General features: G+C 38.3%; 1 protein-coding gene across 7 annotated transcripts in view; it reads left to right on the plus strand.

Moving 5' to 3' along the window:
* Nucleotides 1-16,709, plus strand: part of PDE10A (phosphodiesterase 10A) — a 591,886-nt gene that overhangs the window by 472,201 nt on the left and 102,976 nt on the right. For all 7 annotated transcript variants that reach the window (XM_072766442.1, XM_072766447.1, XM_072766434.1 and 4 more), the window contains one exon: nt 317-345. In XM_072766442.1, the coding sequence (XP_072622543.1) occupies nt 317-345 (29 nt within the window). The remainder of the gene's footprint in view (nt 1-316; nt 346-16,709) is intronic.

A 16,709-nucleotide genomic window follows, 5' to 3' on the forward strand; every position in this document is an offset into this window, starting at 1 on the left:
GTTCATGGTCACTTGTGATATCCGTGTGGTTGTGTCATTTAGAATATTATTTGCAGATGTTCCCATTCAGAACTTCTGTGAATGGCCTGTGAATTGTTGTGGTATTTCGTTTGCTTCCAAATTTTATTTGTATATCTAACTCTATTATGTTTAACCTTTACTTGATAGAATTTTTTAAGCCAAATTCTTAGATTTTGTAAGAGAGAGCATAGCAAAACAGCCTTCCAGTTTATTGAGAGTGAGTGATATAGTCTATATTTCAGAATTTACTCAAGAGTTTCTAATTGTGTTTTTCCTTTCCTTTTCCTTCTGCCAGATGAATCGGCTCCTAAGGAAGTCAGCCGGGTAAGTAATGTGAATATAATTTCTGCCACCACAGGATAGGAAATAAATACTTTCATACATTTTCTCATTGCTCTCACCTGTTAAAGTATTAGGAAAAATAATGGCAAACCCTGAGGGTCTGCTCCAGAGCATCACTCATTAGTACGAGCAGAGCAGTCAGGACAGAGAGCCATTGCAAAGTGGAGGCGCCCAAAGTGAGCACAGCTAACAGCTGCCTTTTGTCTGGGCTGCACATGCTTATGGGGTTTTCTGAATGAGTTGCCAACGTTAGAAATTGAGAGACTGCATGTAAAGACTGGATTTCTGGCTTCTCTTGAAAAATTGTAGGAGAAGCCAAACACTGACACAAGCATTCTCAACATGGCATTGGGCTGCTCCAGCCAAGGAGCAGGAACCTCTGCCTCACCCTCGCTCCCCCACTGAGCAGCTCTCCTCAGCCCCTGCCTTTGAGTTCCTGCATCTTGTTTGCAGGAGAACAAAAGGTGACTGCTTGTATATTCAAAACATGACATTCCTCAGTACTTTTAGAAGTCTTAAATGCACTGTTTTCATGTCCAAGAGAAATTACTTAGTGTTAACTTTTAAGAAAGACTTACCAAACTTAAAAGCTTATGGGGCATGAGTACTGAAAGCATCTACCAAACTGTGCTTAGTACTACAAAGTTAGAAATAATTACATATGAAAAATATTTGAATTGTATATTCCGTATACAATAAAGACCTTGAACGTGGAATATTGAAAATAATCAGTTGGGATTGCATTTGATACAGTCTCAGGTAAGACATCACTATTAATAAAATATAAACTGAAGTAATGTTCATAGGATCACGTATACAGGTATATTCCTTGATTTTTGATTATCTGAAGAACTCTGGAATGACCAGGGCCATTGCTGGAGGCTGGACAAAATTCCTTCTGTCCGTAACAGCCTTTACAGATTCTTAAGGTTTCTGTAAATCTCAGAGTTTTACTGGAGACCTCCATTCTGAATGGGGCTCACACCCGAAAAATTTCCCAAGTCTGGGTGCTTCTGTGTGTATTGGGGGCTCAAGGGGGCAGCCTGAAAGTTTTGCAGCCACTGGGAGTACAGCAAAGACTAAAGAGGGGGTTCTAACAGGCACACTCAGGCAGAGTCACAAGATCCTGCAGTGTTGCTATCAGCAGAGCAGCCATCTCGAATCTCTAAAGTAGCACCATGCACCTCACCAATCAGGGGCGGTAGGGAGAAATCTACAATTTACTCATCAATAGTCCCTTTTGTTCTTTCACCCAAAGTATAAGAGATGCCTAACCTCAATTTAACACTGACAATTCTGAAGAAATTTTAGATTTCAGTGTTGTTTTTGAAGGAGATGGTGAAAGGTATGCCCCAAAGAGGTGGTTTTCACCAATCCACGTTTTCCTGACATTTTATTGTATTGACAACAAAAATTAGAATTGTGCTTCTGATAACTTGCTTATGTCAGTATGTTCAAGCTCTACTCAGCTGTTTGCCAGAACACTCCTTGCCTCTAGTGTCTTCACATACAAAGGTTTTGTACCACAGTGTTATAACCAATTCTGCGATTGCATCCCGCTTCTTTAAATATAAACTTAAAATAAAAATGTAACCTATTTGGGTGGAACAGTTGCATAGATGAAGAGTGGACTTTTTTAGTGAATACATTTCTGTATATTTTAGCTACACAAAATATTGCTGCAAGACATCTCGGATTCAGATAATGACATTGCCACATCATTCTCAGTATGCCAGCACCTTCTTTTTGGGTGAAGAGAGAAGAGATGTTGTATGTTCACACAGTACCACATACTATTTTTAAGACCATTAGAAATGATGACAAGACTATACATAGAGATTCTTTTGGCTGTTATTTTATAAAGTTTCTCTTATTTTATGCCACATTTTGAGAAAGTATATCTCCAGTTGAGAAATACTATACACATGAGCTGATAATAGAAGAGGTAGATAATAGATAATAATAGAATAATGGAATAGTTGCCAAGATCTTTAAAATATTTTTTTCTGAATATAATCCATATCATCAGGGTTTTTAAGACTGATACACAGAATTTCCTTTCTATAATAGTACACCACTGTTTTAAATTGAAATTAAGGTTTAGGTAGACAGTGGTTGGCCACAGGGCTGTTTGGGGAACGTCCATTGTCAAAAATCATGTTCTTTGTGAGGGCAGTTGTTGCACCCACAGACAGTTCTGAGTTTTGTAAGATACTTTTTCATTTAGAACCTAACCACTTCTCCTTAATTGTCATGGGTTTTTCCTTTTTTTTTTTCTTTTCTAATTTGTATAGTTTTTGACTTTTGTAGCAACTCAAAACAAAAGGGAAGAAGGAAGGAAGGAAGGAAGGAAGGAAGGAAGGAAGGAAGGAAGGAAGGAAGGAAGGAAGGAAAGAAAGAAAGAAAGAAAGAAAGAAAGAAAGAAAGAAAGAAAGAAAGAAAGAAAAGAAAGAAGGAAGAAAGAAACTATACACCATACTCCATATGAGATCTCTCTAAATAAATAGAGGGATTATGTCCCCTCTTTCCCAGTGGAGTATAACCTACTTTTAAAATATTTCCCCCCAAATGCCTCCTTAGCATCTAGGTTGACATTCTCTGGACAAAATATCCATTATCAATACATTTTTATCAATACATTTTACATGGCAGCTGTGACATGACATTACAGACCTGTTGTGGCCTGACCCTGGTAACATAAGGCAGGACAGATAACTCCTTGGAAACAATGTATCTATAATACAGTTTTAAGGGAGAATTCACTTTTTAAAGAAATTATCCAACATTTCTGCTTACTAATCCTTTAGCAAACTTAAAATATTTTTATATTAAGTCAATTAAGTCTTATACCCTTCCTTCTTCTCTTCTCTCTCTCTCTCTCTCTCTCTCTCTCTCTCTCTCTCTCTCTCTCCTTGTCTTCCTCCTTACTTGCCATTTAATCAACAGATCTTAACTGAGCATTTATGTGCCAGACATTGTTGTCTAGGTGCTGGGGATATAGTGGTGAGCAAAATAGTGTTTTGGTTCTCACAGTATGCAAGGGTGTGGTTGACAGTTGAAAAATTTTTTTGATTTATACATATCAGGCAATGCTAAGTTCTAGGATAAATGCATAGAAGAATCAAGCTGGTAAGTTCTAGAGAGTGGTGGTAAGTCTGGAGTGGACTTACTGGCTTATTATATACCTTGGGTGGTCAGAGGAGTTTATTTGATAAGTTGGTATTTGAGCAGGAAAATAAGGGAATAAGAAAATCATCCAAGAGGAGGTGGCAGCTGCTACAAAAGCCCTGAGGTAGGCCAACATGGCTAGAGCAGACTCAGTAATGCGAGGCAGCGGGGGACGGAGTTGGGGTAAAAGACGGGGGTTTCAAGGCCTCGTGATGCACTGTACAGGTGTGGGTTGAATTCCGAGAACATTTGGGAACTTTTAGGTCACGATAGCTGCTGGACTGAGAGCATACATGGGGGTACGTGGGGACTGAGACAACCCAGTGGCAGTCTGGGTGTGCAGGTAGGGGACGATGATGACCAGAGTGAGGGCTGTCATGGGGAAGCGTAATCAGATGTGGGGCGTACTGAGAAGGAAGAGCTCACAGGCTTCACTCATGGCTTATCTGTGGTGTGAGGACAGGATCAGTAATGACTCCCAGTATGTTTGGTCTGAACACTGACAGAATGAAGTCTCTCTCTACTACTGTTGGGGAGACAGCAGGACGAAAGTGGGGGAGCAAGGCTGGGAACTCAGTACATTAGTCTTGAACAAGTGAAATTGGAGTTATCAGACATCAAATTGGAGATATTTAGAAAGCCAGTGCTTCTAGTGTGGAGCCAAGAGGAAAGGCCATAGAGAGACATAGATGTATATGGGGTCTGTGGCACAGAGACAGTGACGTGGGATGAAAGACATCACTTAGGGAGTTTGTCTACAGAAAAAAAAGTTGTGAGAACTGAATTCTGGACATTCCAGTTGTTTCATGCAGAAGACATGGAAAAGTTCACAAAGGAAATTAAGAAGGAAACGTCAGTAAAGTGAGGAAAACCAAGAAAACGTATTTGTCTACAGACTTTTAGAAATAAATTTAACAGTAGGACTGTGCATTTATTTAAGCTCCATTTTATCTTGTTTTGGACCATCCCAGCACTTTGCAGAAAGCCTCAGTCTTGACTTCTGTTACCTAACATTCTCTGCTTGTCTGATTTGAAGCTACAAATTTGAGTAATTTTTCCCAGTTGTTTTCCTATGCCCCCTTTTCAGTTTATTACATAAATAAATAGGACAATGCTACACGTGGAAATTTCACCTATAATAATAATAACGTGAGATACGGTGTCACATGCCTTGTTAAAAGCAGCATTTCCTGGGGCACCTGGATGGCTCAGTTGGTTAAGCGTCCGACTCCAGATCTCAGCTCAGGTCTTGATCTCAGGGTCATGAGTTCAAGCCCTGCATTGGGCTCCGCACTGGGTGTGGAATCGACTTAAAACAGAATGAAACAAAACAAAGCAGCATATCTGAGCAGTCTGCTCTATTTTTCTGATTACACGTCGTCATTCAGTCACCACATAGTAATTGAGCCCCATTCCCCTGGGCTCATGAGGGAAGAAACTACACAGAACCTCTCCCATCGTGGTATTTCCATCCATGTGGTGGCGAGGGAGGCAGTAAGCAGGAGAAGTAACTACCACGGGCACTGACTGGATCAGTGGTAAGGAATACTGTAGAGACAGAGCCAGGGTACGGGGTGTCAGGCTGGGGGCATGTGTGTGCAGCCAGGCGAGGCCCACCAGGAGGGTAACTGAGGGAACAGGTGAGGGATGTGAAGCCTTGAACCTTGCTGAGGGCTGGGGGGGGAGGGTCCCAGGCAGGTGGCTCAGCGAGCACAGAGGCCTGAGACAGGAGGCCTACAGTGTGCAGGGCAGGGGGGCCGGGAGGCTGGAGCTGAGTGAGTGCAAGGAAGCTGTGGTCGCACAGGGGGCCATCTCTGCTGGAGAGAGAGGGATGTGCTGTCAGCCATACCTGTCACTTAATCTTTTTTTCTGTCATTACTATTAGTATGGTTGCTTGTGGTTCCAGCTTATAAGTCAAGAAGATTTCTGACGAGAAGTGGGAAAGAAAGTATCAAGATAAGTGTGTTTGGATGCTGAGTTGCTAGGACATAGCAGATTCTCTCGCCTGTTCTAGAATTTTTGGATATGCCTTTGTCCCTCAAAATGCTGTCGATAGGCTACATTATATCCTGACTTTTGTCTTTGTAAATGTTGCTTTTTTTTTTTTCTTTTCTGAATAGTTAGCAAACTGTCGATTGCTATTGGAATTCATTACTTTTGCTGGGTTATATGTGAATGTTTTTTAGCTTTTGTTAAATGAGCCTGGCATATAATGAGCTTTCTCACTCATTTGACAAGTCTTTCTTTAGTTCAGGATATTTTATTTGCCTGTTTCTTGGTGCCTTGGTTCTGTCCTTTTTGTTTTGTTCTCTTTAAGATCACCAAATACCCAGTCTTTCTCTTGTCTCATTCTCTTAATGTATTCTAGAGGAAACACTCATGTTCACCGTCTGCATCTTTGACATGAACTTTGGCAGCATAATTCTGTTCTGTACTGTTTCTAATTCTGCTTAAATTTACAGTGGCTCTTTTTAATTAAAGGTACTTCTGTATTTTGGTGCTTTGTCTTCATTGCAGCGTGTCTTTTGAACATCATTGGTAAATTCTTATTAATTCTTTAGTTCTTTTGAAAGCAACTGCTTTCCTAAAATTCATTTTGTGCATATTCTTCCTCTCACGTATCAAAGTAGCATTATCCTGGTTTACTAGAATAATACTCATGCCTTGAGTATTTTGGGTGATTTTTCTTCCTTTTAACTTTTCTTTTTTTTAAAGATTTCATTTACTTTTTCATGAGAGACATAGAGAGAGAGAGAGGCAGAGACACAGGCAGAGGGAGAAGCAGGCTCCCCGGGGGGAGCCCCATGCAGGAGTCGATCTCAGGACCCCAGGATCACCCCTGAGCTGAAGGCAGACGCTCAACTGCTGAGCCACCCAGACGTCCCTAATGTTGTTATATATGTCGAGAGGTCATTTCTTGACTTCTTTTTTTATGTTTATGATGCTAGCTTTAGTGTTTATGGGTAGACTTTCCTTGTGTCTGCATATTGTAAGTGTAAATATTGTTAGAATTCTGTTAGATGCTGTGTGGGAAGGCTAGCTAGGGAGGTCCAGCCACACCCATGTGGTAGGAGGTGACCAAGGAGGACAATGAGGGGACAGAGTGGTGGACATTCCCTCAGGAGAACTTGACTTCTGTCACCTGTCTGTAGTTGACTGAAACAAATTGCTGTGTTGGACTCAGGATTTCTTTGCAGTATTTTCATTTTAACTTGGCCAGTAAACAGTACAACTATGTCCAGTATATTTAGTCATTTCATAAAATTGAAGGGATGCTCAATTCTGTTGGAGAATTCTGGTTTCCTTGAATTTCTCAGTGTATTTCTAAATCAGGGCCCTGCTGCATGAACACAGGGAACACATGTCCGCTACTTGCCATATGCAGCTGGAATCCTACGTCATTAATCTCCCCAGAGCATTTTTTATTAACTTTATGCAACACTGCTGTTTCCCAGGACAGGAAACTTGAAGTGAGCCCTTGGGGACTGTGTTCGATTTGGTCTCACCGGTATTCAGTCCTCATGAAGTCAGTGGCACACGGCTACCGCCATTGCCTCGTGTCTCTCTGTTTTATCTTTTTTAGTTCTTTAACAAAGGGAGAAGAGAAAGATTATTGAATGATGACTTTTTTTTTTAAGATTTTATTTTTAAGTAATGTCTCCACCCTGCGTGGGGCTTGAAGCCACAACCCCACCATCAAGAGCTACATACTCCACCGACTGAGCCACCCAGGTATCCTTAGAATGACAAGTTTTAAAAAATTGTTTTTCCTGAGATTCTTACTCTTTTGCACTTATTCATTCATTCATTCATTCATTCATTCATTTTTAGGGCAGGGAGAGGCAGAGAGAGAGAAAGAATCCCAAGCAGGGACACAGGGCTCAGTGTCAGGATCCTGAGATCATGACCTGAGCAGAAATACAGATTTGGATGCTTAACTGACTGAGCCACGCAGGCACCTCTCTTTTGCTCATATTTATAAAATATGTTCATATCTGCTTATTATAAAATATGTTCATATTTGCTCATATTTATAAAAGAAAATACCTGTTACTGCATTTATTAAGAAATTTCTGCATTACCAGTTTAATACCCATGATCAACATTCTACAGATTAATTTTACATTATATGTTATTCAGCATTAGTGTAGCAAGCAGTATGATCAGGAGGCAAGAAGTTTTCAGTTACGGCAAAAAGATGCACAACTGTTCCTCTCAGGGGGGTCGAGAAGAGAGGGTTTGCCGACAATAGACCGTGCGATAGATAGACCGTGTGTTCCAGGGCTCAGCAGGGAGGGAGGGTGGAAGGTGGTTTAGGTTGGTAGGTATATGGAATTGCCTGGGATGGGACTCTACGTGATGGTGGGTGATTTGCAGGCCTGGAGCTTTCTAAGGTGTGATGGAAACACTAAAGACCAGCCTGCAGATGTTTGCAAACTTCCCTCTTTTTCCTGCACCCCTTGCTTTTTTTTTTTTGTTTGCTTGCTTTTATTTGTTCACTTCACTGTCAGAGATTGATTTAAACTTTTTCTTTCTGGAATCTAGTTTTATTTGATTGAAGTCATACTGCTTTGTAATAGTAGTCAAAAGTTTAGGTTTAGGTTGTATGTCTGAATACTGATAAATGATAACAGTGGTGCTAGGTAGGACCTCGTACAGTTGAATAGGAATTTGAGTTAGGTAGATTATTTCACTTCCAAATGCACTTATTTCAAATTGTGAGAGCAGTGCTCAGTTTCACATAGAAGGGAAAGAGTTTATATAAAATTGAGCATTTGCTTTGAGGACTATTTTGATAATTTAACACAAGGAATTTCCTCTCTCCTGTTCAAATCCTTTGTATTTTATTTGTATTATCTTTATTCTTTCTCCTTTGCAACTTAAAATTGTTTTTGTACGACATTTTGCATAAAGAGTGTGCAACCCTGAGGGGTTGGATGATAGGATTTCCTTAATCGACTGTTCTTACGATGCTGCATAAAATCTAGGGTAGATTATTTAAACACATCTTTCGAAAAGCAAGTGTGAGAAAGAGGATTGACATAGTCAGCTGCATCATGTGACTAGAAGTAAAATTCAGCCATCACCTGACTTGACGTCCCTCCAGCTGTGCTCCATAACTAGTCAGTCACCCTGTGAGAATTCAGGATTTCCAGAGTCTCTATAGGAATCTGTTTGAGAAGGAGCATGGCATTAAACCTTGAAGTGAAATGAGTGAACGATCTGGAATTTAAGAGGAAGTCCTTAAAACATTGGCCAGAGAATTGTGATGCAGCTTTGTGATTCTTCTGTGAGTGGAATTTTTGTAGAGCACACTGCAGCAGTATCAGAAAAAACACTACTGATATGTAGTTCTCAATGTCTCCATTTCTGTTTGGTTATTTGTGTTACCTGTTTCTATTAAGTCTGAGCTGCTTTTGCTGATTGGGTGTACTGTTTGCCTTTGCTTGGTTTAGTAATGTAAGCTTGATAAGACCTCTTTTATGTGGCAGGGGTTCACCATTTTTCCTCTCTGAATCGTCAACCCTAACCTTGTCTCCATCATTCTTGTTTTTATTTTTTATTTTTTTAAGATTTATTTATTAGAGAGAGTTGAGGGACAGGGGCGGAGCAGAGGAAAAGAGAGAGAGAAAAACCTCAAGCAGACTCCTAGGAGAGCACAGAGCCCAAATGCGGGGCTTAGTCTCATGACCCTGAGATCATGACCTGAGCTGAAACCACAAGTCGGACACTTTACTGATTGAGCCACCCAGGTTGCCCCTCCATCCTTCTTAAATTATAGAATTAATAACTCCATATTTATGAGAAGACCGAGACTATTTGATATGAGCCCCTCTTGTTTGCTAGTTTATATGTCAAAATGTCTCTCTAGCACCTCTCTTATTTCTGTATTTGAGGTTGAGTATCATGCTCTAACAACTTCCTTTGCAAAGGTTCTTCTCACAACTGTTCTCATCTACTTTACCCAGGGCTGCTTTCATTCACTTAAAGTTATTTATACTTGTATTTTGAAAAAAATCAGAACTCTGCTTCTGAATTAATATTAAGATCACCTTAATGCAGTCAATGTTAGCTGTTAGGGATATTTTGTTTTGGTCTTTTTCACATGCATGTATTTGTATAGTAGTAGTTATAATACTTGTGCAGTTTTAATTTCTGGATTTTTTTTAATTTGCATTATGCCATAAATAGTTTGTGATGTTATGCCATCTAATATTCTCTTCAATGACTAAATATATCTCATTGAATTTCTCTGTGGTATTACTTTACTTTCTCGTGGTTGGATTGTTGGATTTTTAGATTGTTTTTGTATTTCATAGACCAATTATCTTTATGGATATGTCAATTTTATTCTTACAAAATATTTCCTAAAGAAAAGTGCTAGGATCTGAGGTTATTAATATGATGAAGGATGTAAATATTTTATGACATTTAATACACATTTACCAGCTTACTGTTGCAGTTTGTACTTTCATTTTAACCAAATTAAATTAGCAATTATATATCTTCTTTTGTATAAATAGCAATAACATTGTTTAAAAATAATATTTTTATTTAAAGCAAATAAGTGGTGTGCCTGGGTGGCTCAGTAGTTAAAAGTTTGACTTCAGGCTCCCTGCTCAGCGGAGGGTCTGCTTTTCCCTCTTCCTCTGCTCCTCCCCCTGTTCATGTTTGCATGCACTCTCTCTCTCTCTCTTTCTCTCTCTCTCTCTCTCTCAAATAAATAGAGATCTTTTTTTAAAAAAAGCAAATAAGCATCCTTCCATAGTTAAATAGATATATTTGTTTTTGTGTGAATTGCGTCTCTGTGCCTTTTGTTCTGATATATTTAACAGAGCTTCTCTGATACAGTGTAAATCACACGTAGATTTGAATTCCTACATTGCCACTATTTATCTGGGTGACCTTTTAAAAAATAACTTTTCAAAGTTTCAAATGTAAAATGGGGACAAAATCAACCAAATTTACAGGATACAGCCAAAACAGGATGAAAATTTACAATCTTATATTCATTTATTAGAACACCAAAAATAAACTTTTAAAAAGCAGAGGGGGGAATTAATAAGAGAAGAAATTAATGATTCACAATTTAAAATATAGATGTGATTAATACCACAAGAGGTATTTTCTTAAATGGATTGGTAAAATAGGGCAATCTGTTCAAGAAGTAAAATACAAATGTTAAGGAATGAGAAAAGGAATATACCCATAAACACAGAGACTATGAATAATTTAATAGGGAGTATTGTGTACTAATATATATGAAAATTTGGATATAATGGTCAATTTTGAGGAAATTCTAAATTATCAAAACTGAAGAAGAGTTAAGAAACCGAAATATATACTAACCAATGAAAAATCTGAAGAATTAGTGAAAACCACCTAAAATGGCATGATGTCCAAAAGCTTTACTGGATAATTCCACCAAGCATTAAAGAGGAGATAACTCCTACATAGTACAGAGTGTATATTTCAAAAGTTAGGGAAAGAACTCATTCTAGGAGGGAGGTTTATCCCAATACAAAAGTTAGAGCCTTTCACAAAACAAAAAACTACCAACCATTTTTACTAGTGCAAGCATAAGTGCAGAAATCCTAAGTAAATAAACACAGGAGCACTTTAAAAGAATAGTTTTTCTTTGCCAGGTAATGACAAGTAGGTCAGTGCGGTAATCCTATAAGAGATAAAGATGATTTAGACTAGGTTACTGGATAATGGAGATGGGGAGCAGTGTTTGGATTGATAGATCCAATTCTAGATCTATTTGGAAAGTAGAGCTAACAAGAGTTGCTGATTAATCCAGACGTATGGTATAAAACAAGAAAGGAGAAATGATGGCATTTCTATTTTGCCTGATGAAATGGGTAGATGGGTTACCATTAAATGGATGGGAAGGTTTGTAGGAAGTCAGCGTGAGATGGGGAAGTCATCAGGTGCTCAAGTTTGGAAGTGCTGTTTGAGATACCTAATGGATTTCTAAAAAGATATGTTAAGGAGGTAGCTGGATATAGGAGTCTGGAGTTGAGATGAATGAAGTGAATTAGAGATACGAATTTGAGATTTCTTAGTTATATGGGTGATTTAAGAACCACCAATGTAGAGACAGGATGTAACAATGCGAGACTGGTTGAGATCATCTAGGAAGTGAGTGTGGTTTCAGTAGAGAAGAAAATGCAAAGACCAGCCCAGGGCCAGGACATTTAGAAACCTGAGATAGGAAAAAGGCTTACAAAGACTGAAAAGAAGTGTCCCAGAGGCAGGGGAGAGCCATGCTATGGGTGCATGCATGCAGCAGTAGTGGAAACATTATGTCTAGTCAAAAACAGTAGTCACCTACATCAAATGCTTGCCCATATTTTAAGGGAGCTGAGAGTTACGCTGTGGACTTGGCAATGTGGAAGTCGATGATCTTAATAGAAGCTGTTTCACTCAACAGAGCGAGTTTGAGAAAGGGAAGAGAATTTGAAGGCAGCAAATAGAGATAATCATTTTCTACAGTTTTGCCTTAGAAGGGAGACAAGAAAGAGGGTGGAAGCTAGATCGGAAGGGAAGCAAGTTAGTGTTTACTGAGCTTTAATCAACATGTAACTTTGTGTTACTTCCACGTGTACAACATAATGCACAGCAATTCCCTGTCTGTACAGGCAAAATCCGTATTTTCCTTATTACACAGGTTAAAACAGCTTTAGGCAACCTGAGCTTTGTAGAAGCCCAGTTTTCTTTAAAAGTGTAATATGGCTACTTTTAGTGTAAATTTCATTTCACAAGCTTAGCTGCTAGTCACTAACTATAGCCACAGAAACCTGTAAGGAGTGTCAGTTCTAAGCATCTCAGCTTCGTGAAAGAATTAGTTGCAAAATCCTTCTCTATATAACTGAAGTACATCATTCTTCTATATGGAAATATTTCATACTGATTATTTAAAGACAGTGATTTTTGTTTGCTTGTACTGAAGATAAAGCCCATGATCTTAATGATAGTTTGAACACATGGATCATCTGCCTGTGAAAGATTTTTGCTGGTCCATCCTATTAGTCACGATGGCAGTAGGCAGGATGTTTCGTCTGAAAACCAGTATCACACCATTAGGAAAAAAATTATAAAATGGAAACTAAACACATTCGTCTTTTGCAAGATTTTAAATTATACCTGTTTTGTCAGTTCTTGGCAACCACAGCTCTGTTTTAGAGGATAGATTTTGAGAAGTAGTAACCACAGAGGAACTATATTAAACCCATACACATAGCTGGTCTTAGTGCACAGGATCGAAGGCTGATTAAAGGCACATTTCTTTATTGTGAAAAAGAATATACTAATTGTCTAGTCATAGAGAAGTGTGGATAAAATTCGGTTCCTCCTGGATTAGTTTATTAAATTAAAATGGCAACAAAGTCATAAAAATGTTTTAGTTTTGTCATAGATGTTATCATAAGCCAGTATCTTCTTATCTGTTTTCCCCAACTAGCATTTAATCTCCATGAGAGTAGGAGCTTTATCCGATACCTGTAATAGTGCTTGACACACTGCTGAAAAAATATTCACTTAAAAAACCTTAATTACATACTGACATTCAGAAATGTATCTTTTTCATCTGCCTGGATAACTGAATCCTTTTCTGCTAGCAGACTTAAACTTAGAAATGCTTGCTGTATTCTCAATGATTTAAAACTGTGTTTATCTCATGGACTCCTTTTTTCTGAATTAAGTTATTATTAAGAAATAATCTCTTGGGACGCCTGGGTGACTCAGTGGTCGAGCGTCTGCCTTCAGCTCAGGTCGTGATCCTGGGGTCCTGGGATCGAGTCCCGCATCAGGCTCCCTATAGGGAGCCTGCTTCTCCCTCTGTCTGCGTCTCTGCCTTTCTCTCTGTGTCTCTCATGAATAAATAAATAAAATCTTTAAAAAAATAATAATCTCATGGACCCTTTTCATCCGTAATTAAATTACTTAATATTAGTTGACATAGAAAGCCCTTTGAAAACTTACAGTAATGTTCTTTAGGACTTTAGGTTTTTGTTATTTCTGTTTCCTTGTGTTGAGCTGACTTGTTTTTAAGGGCACTTCACTTAGCAGAATCCCAGCCTGCTTCCACCACTTTTAACAGGGATTCACGGTCTCAGGTCTTTCTGGATCAGTCTGGACCTTGTATCCTACTGTATTGCTCTTCCGTGGCCGCCAGGGTTCTGTATCTTTTCTAGCTTTCTGAGCTTCCTCTGAGCCTCTACACTGAGCTGCTGGGGAACCTGCCTTCCTACCCCTATACCCACTGCACGACACTTTGAAAAAACTGTGTAGCATTTCCTCTGTGCTCATTGAGATAGCAGGACAAGTCAAGGCAGCTGCTTTTTATTTTTATTTTTCCCCCCATGGTGTTAGGATAAGCTCAGGATGCATATACTGATCCCTTGGTTGATATTTAGGATTTTAAAACTTTTTGAAATAAGCATTTGCAAAAGGGTCAGTGGCACCCTTTTTGCTCCGTACCCCCATTCTCTTTGTCTGTCTTTGAGGCTCACAGGCTTCCAGAACTGTTCCATGATTGCTCAGTCTTAGAATAGAATTGTTCCGCCTGCGCTGTTTGTGTAGCATAAATGACCTCTTTAATAATTTATTTTAATCTAAAATACCCAAATCAGTTTTGATAACTTTGTTCTTAATATGTAGCATTGTCAACGATTTGGCAGTTTCTTCTTACAGTTAAGCGTACGTTTACTTCTGACCACAAATTTTACTCTTACGTATTTGCCTAAGATAACTGAAAACCCATGTTCACGGAAAGACTTCTGCATTCTTCCATGTTCACAGAAAGATGTTTGTAGTAGCCTTATTCTTAATCGCTCAGACCTGGAGAACATAAACGTCCCAAACGACCAACAGTGGTAGAACAGATAAACATATCATACGCAACTAGCAATAGGAAGGAGGAAACTACCTGGATACACAGTTGTATGCATAAATCTCAGTGGTATTATGTCAAGCAAATAAAGCAGAGCTTGAAACAGTATATATTGTATGAGTCCATTTTGATAAAATTCCAAAAACAAAAGCAAAGCTAATCAGTGGTGAAAAAAAGTCAAAAACGGTGGTTGCCTTGGGGGCAGGGATTGATTAAGAAGGACCATAGATAAAAATATGAAATAGTCTGTGTCTTTTATTGTTACTTTTATTATTACTGAGAGGTTTATTATTAAAATTATTTTATTTTTTTTTATTTTTGATGAATAATAATTGTATATATTTAAGTGTACATATTAGTTACAACATGTGACATATGTGTGCACTGTGAAGTGATTCCCACCATCAAATTAATGAGTACATCCATCAGCTCACGGGGTTGGGGGGCAGGGCTGGGGGTGTGGTTAGAACACTGAAGATCTACCTCCGCAGTTTTCGAGTATACACTATGGTGTTTTTAGTTGTAGGTACCGTCCTGTACTTCATGTCTCAGAACTTTTCCTTCTTATAATTGAAAGTTTGTAACCCTTTTTCTCCCAATACATAGATTTATTATTTCACAGTTATTCATGTAAAAGTGACCTCCTGTTATTGTCTGGTATTGTCACTTAACCACTGAATGCCCATGCAGCCTTTGAGTGCCTTGCTTTCTTACACTCGTATAGGGTAGATTGTTTAAGTCATTTTTGGACACATAGAAAAACTGCTCAATAAAAAAAAAAAAAGAAAAAGAAAAACTGCTCAGTAGATGAGCAGTGGAGGGATCAGTGCTTCCTTGAGCCTATCATTGCTTGCTTGCTTGCTTGCTTGCTTTCTTCCCATTTTCACTTTTGTTTATAGACATTTTCTCTGCATACAAGTAGAAAGAATTGCATGTTGACCACCATGTAGCTGTCACCCAGCTTCAATGATGATCATTTTGCTATTCCTGTTTCATGTACACTACCTTACTCCCTTTTTTTGCTTGCTGGTATAGTCTAAAGCAAGTCTCAGTCATGTAATTTCAGCCACAAAGACTTCAGTATAGATTTCTATCTAATAGGAAATGACATTTTAAAAAAAAATCCTCAAAAAGAAAAAAAAAAATCCTCAATTACATGCCATTTTCATGCCTACCAATAATCACACTTAACAATAATATCTTAATCCTTGGGCCAGATTGTTTTCCTCAACTGTCTGAAAAGATTCTTTTTATAGCTGTTATGTTTGAACTAGGATCCTTAAAACAGTACATGCGGCATTGGGTTGGTACATCTCTGTATCTGTTTTAATCTCTAAAGTCCTCTCTTTTTTTTTTTAATGATAACTTTTTTTTAAAACTTCAATTCCAATATAATTAACATACAGTGTAGTTTCAAGTATTGTGATTCAACAGTTCTATACATCACCTTGTGCTCATCACAATGAGCGGCCTCTTCAAACCCTGTCATCCACCTCACCCCTCCCCACCTCTCCTCTGGTGACCATCAGTTTGTTCCCTGTATATAAAGGGTCTTTTTTTTTTCTTTGCTTCTTAAATTCCACATATGAGTGAAATCATAATGATATTTGTCTTTCTCTGACTTATTTCACCTAGCATTGTACCCTCTAGAGCCATCCATATTGTAGCAAATGGTAAGATTTCATTCTTTTTTATGGCTGAGTAATATTACACATACACACACCACACCACACACATCTTCTTTGTCCATTCATCTATTCTTGGATATGTGGGCTGCTTCCATGGTTTGGCTATTGTAAATAACGCTGCTATAAGCATAAGGGTGCATATAGCTTTTCAAATTAGTGTTTTCATAACCTTTAGGTAAATATTCACAGTGGAATTTCTGGATCATATGGTAAATCTATTTTTAATTTTTTGAGGAACCTCCATACCATCTTCCACAGTGGCTCTAGTTTGCGTTCCCACCAGAAAGGTTTGTAACCTTTGACTGACTTCTCTTTGTTTTCTCCATACTCCAGCCCCAGACACCTATAAATCTAATCTATACTTCTGTGAGTTTGGCTTTTTAGATTCCACATGTGAGATAATATAGTGTTTGTTTTTCTGTGTCTAGCTTATTTTACTTAGCATAATGCCCTCTGGCTTCATCTATGTTACCACAAATAGAATTTCCTACTTTTTTAGGGCTGAATAATATTCTAATGCTACATATATAAAATTATATAAATATTTACATACATACTATATATATTTATGTATGTATATATGTTATTATATG

The sequence above is a fragment of the Vulpes vulpes genome, chromosome 1, assembly GCF_048418805.1.
Source record: "Vulpes vulpes isolate BD-2025 chromosome 1, VulVul3, whole genome shotgun sequence".
In the NCBI taxonomy this organism is placed as follows: domain Eukaryota; kingdom Metazoa; phylum Chordata; class Mammalia; order Carnivora; family Canidae; genus Vulpes; species Vulpes vulpes.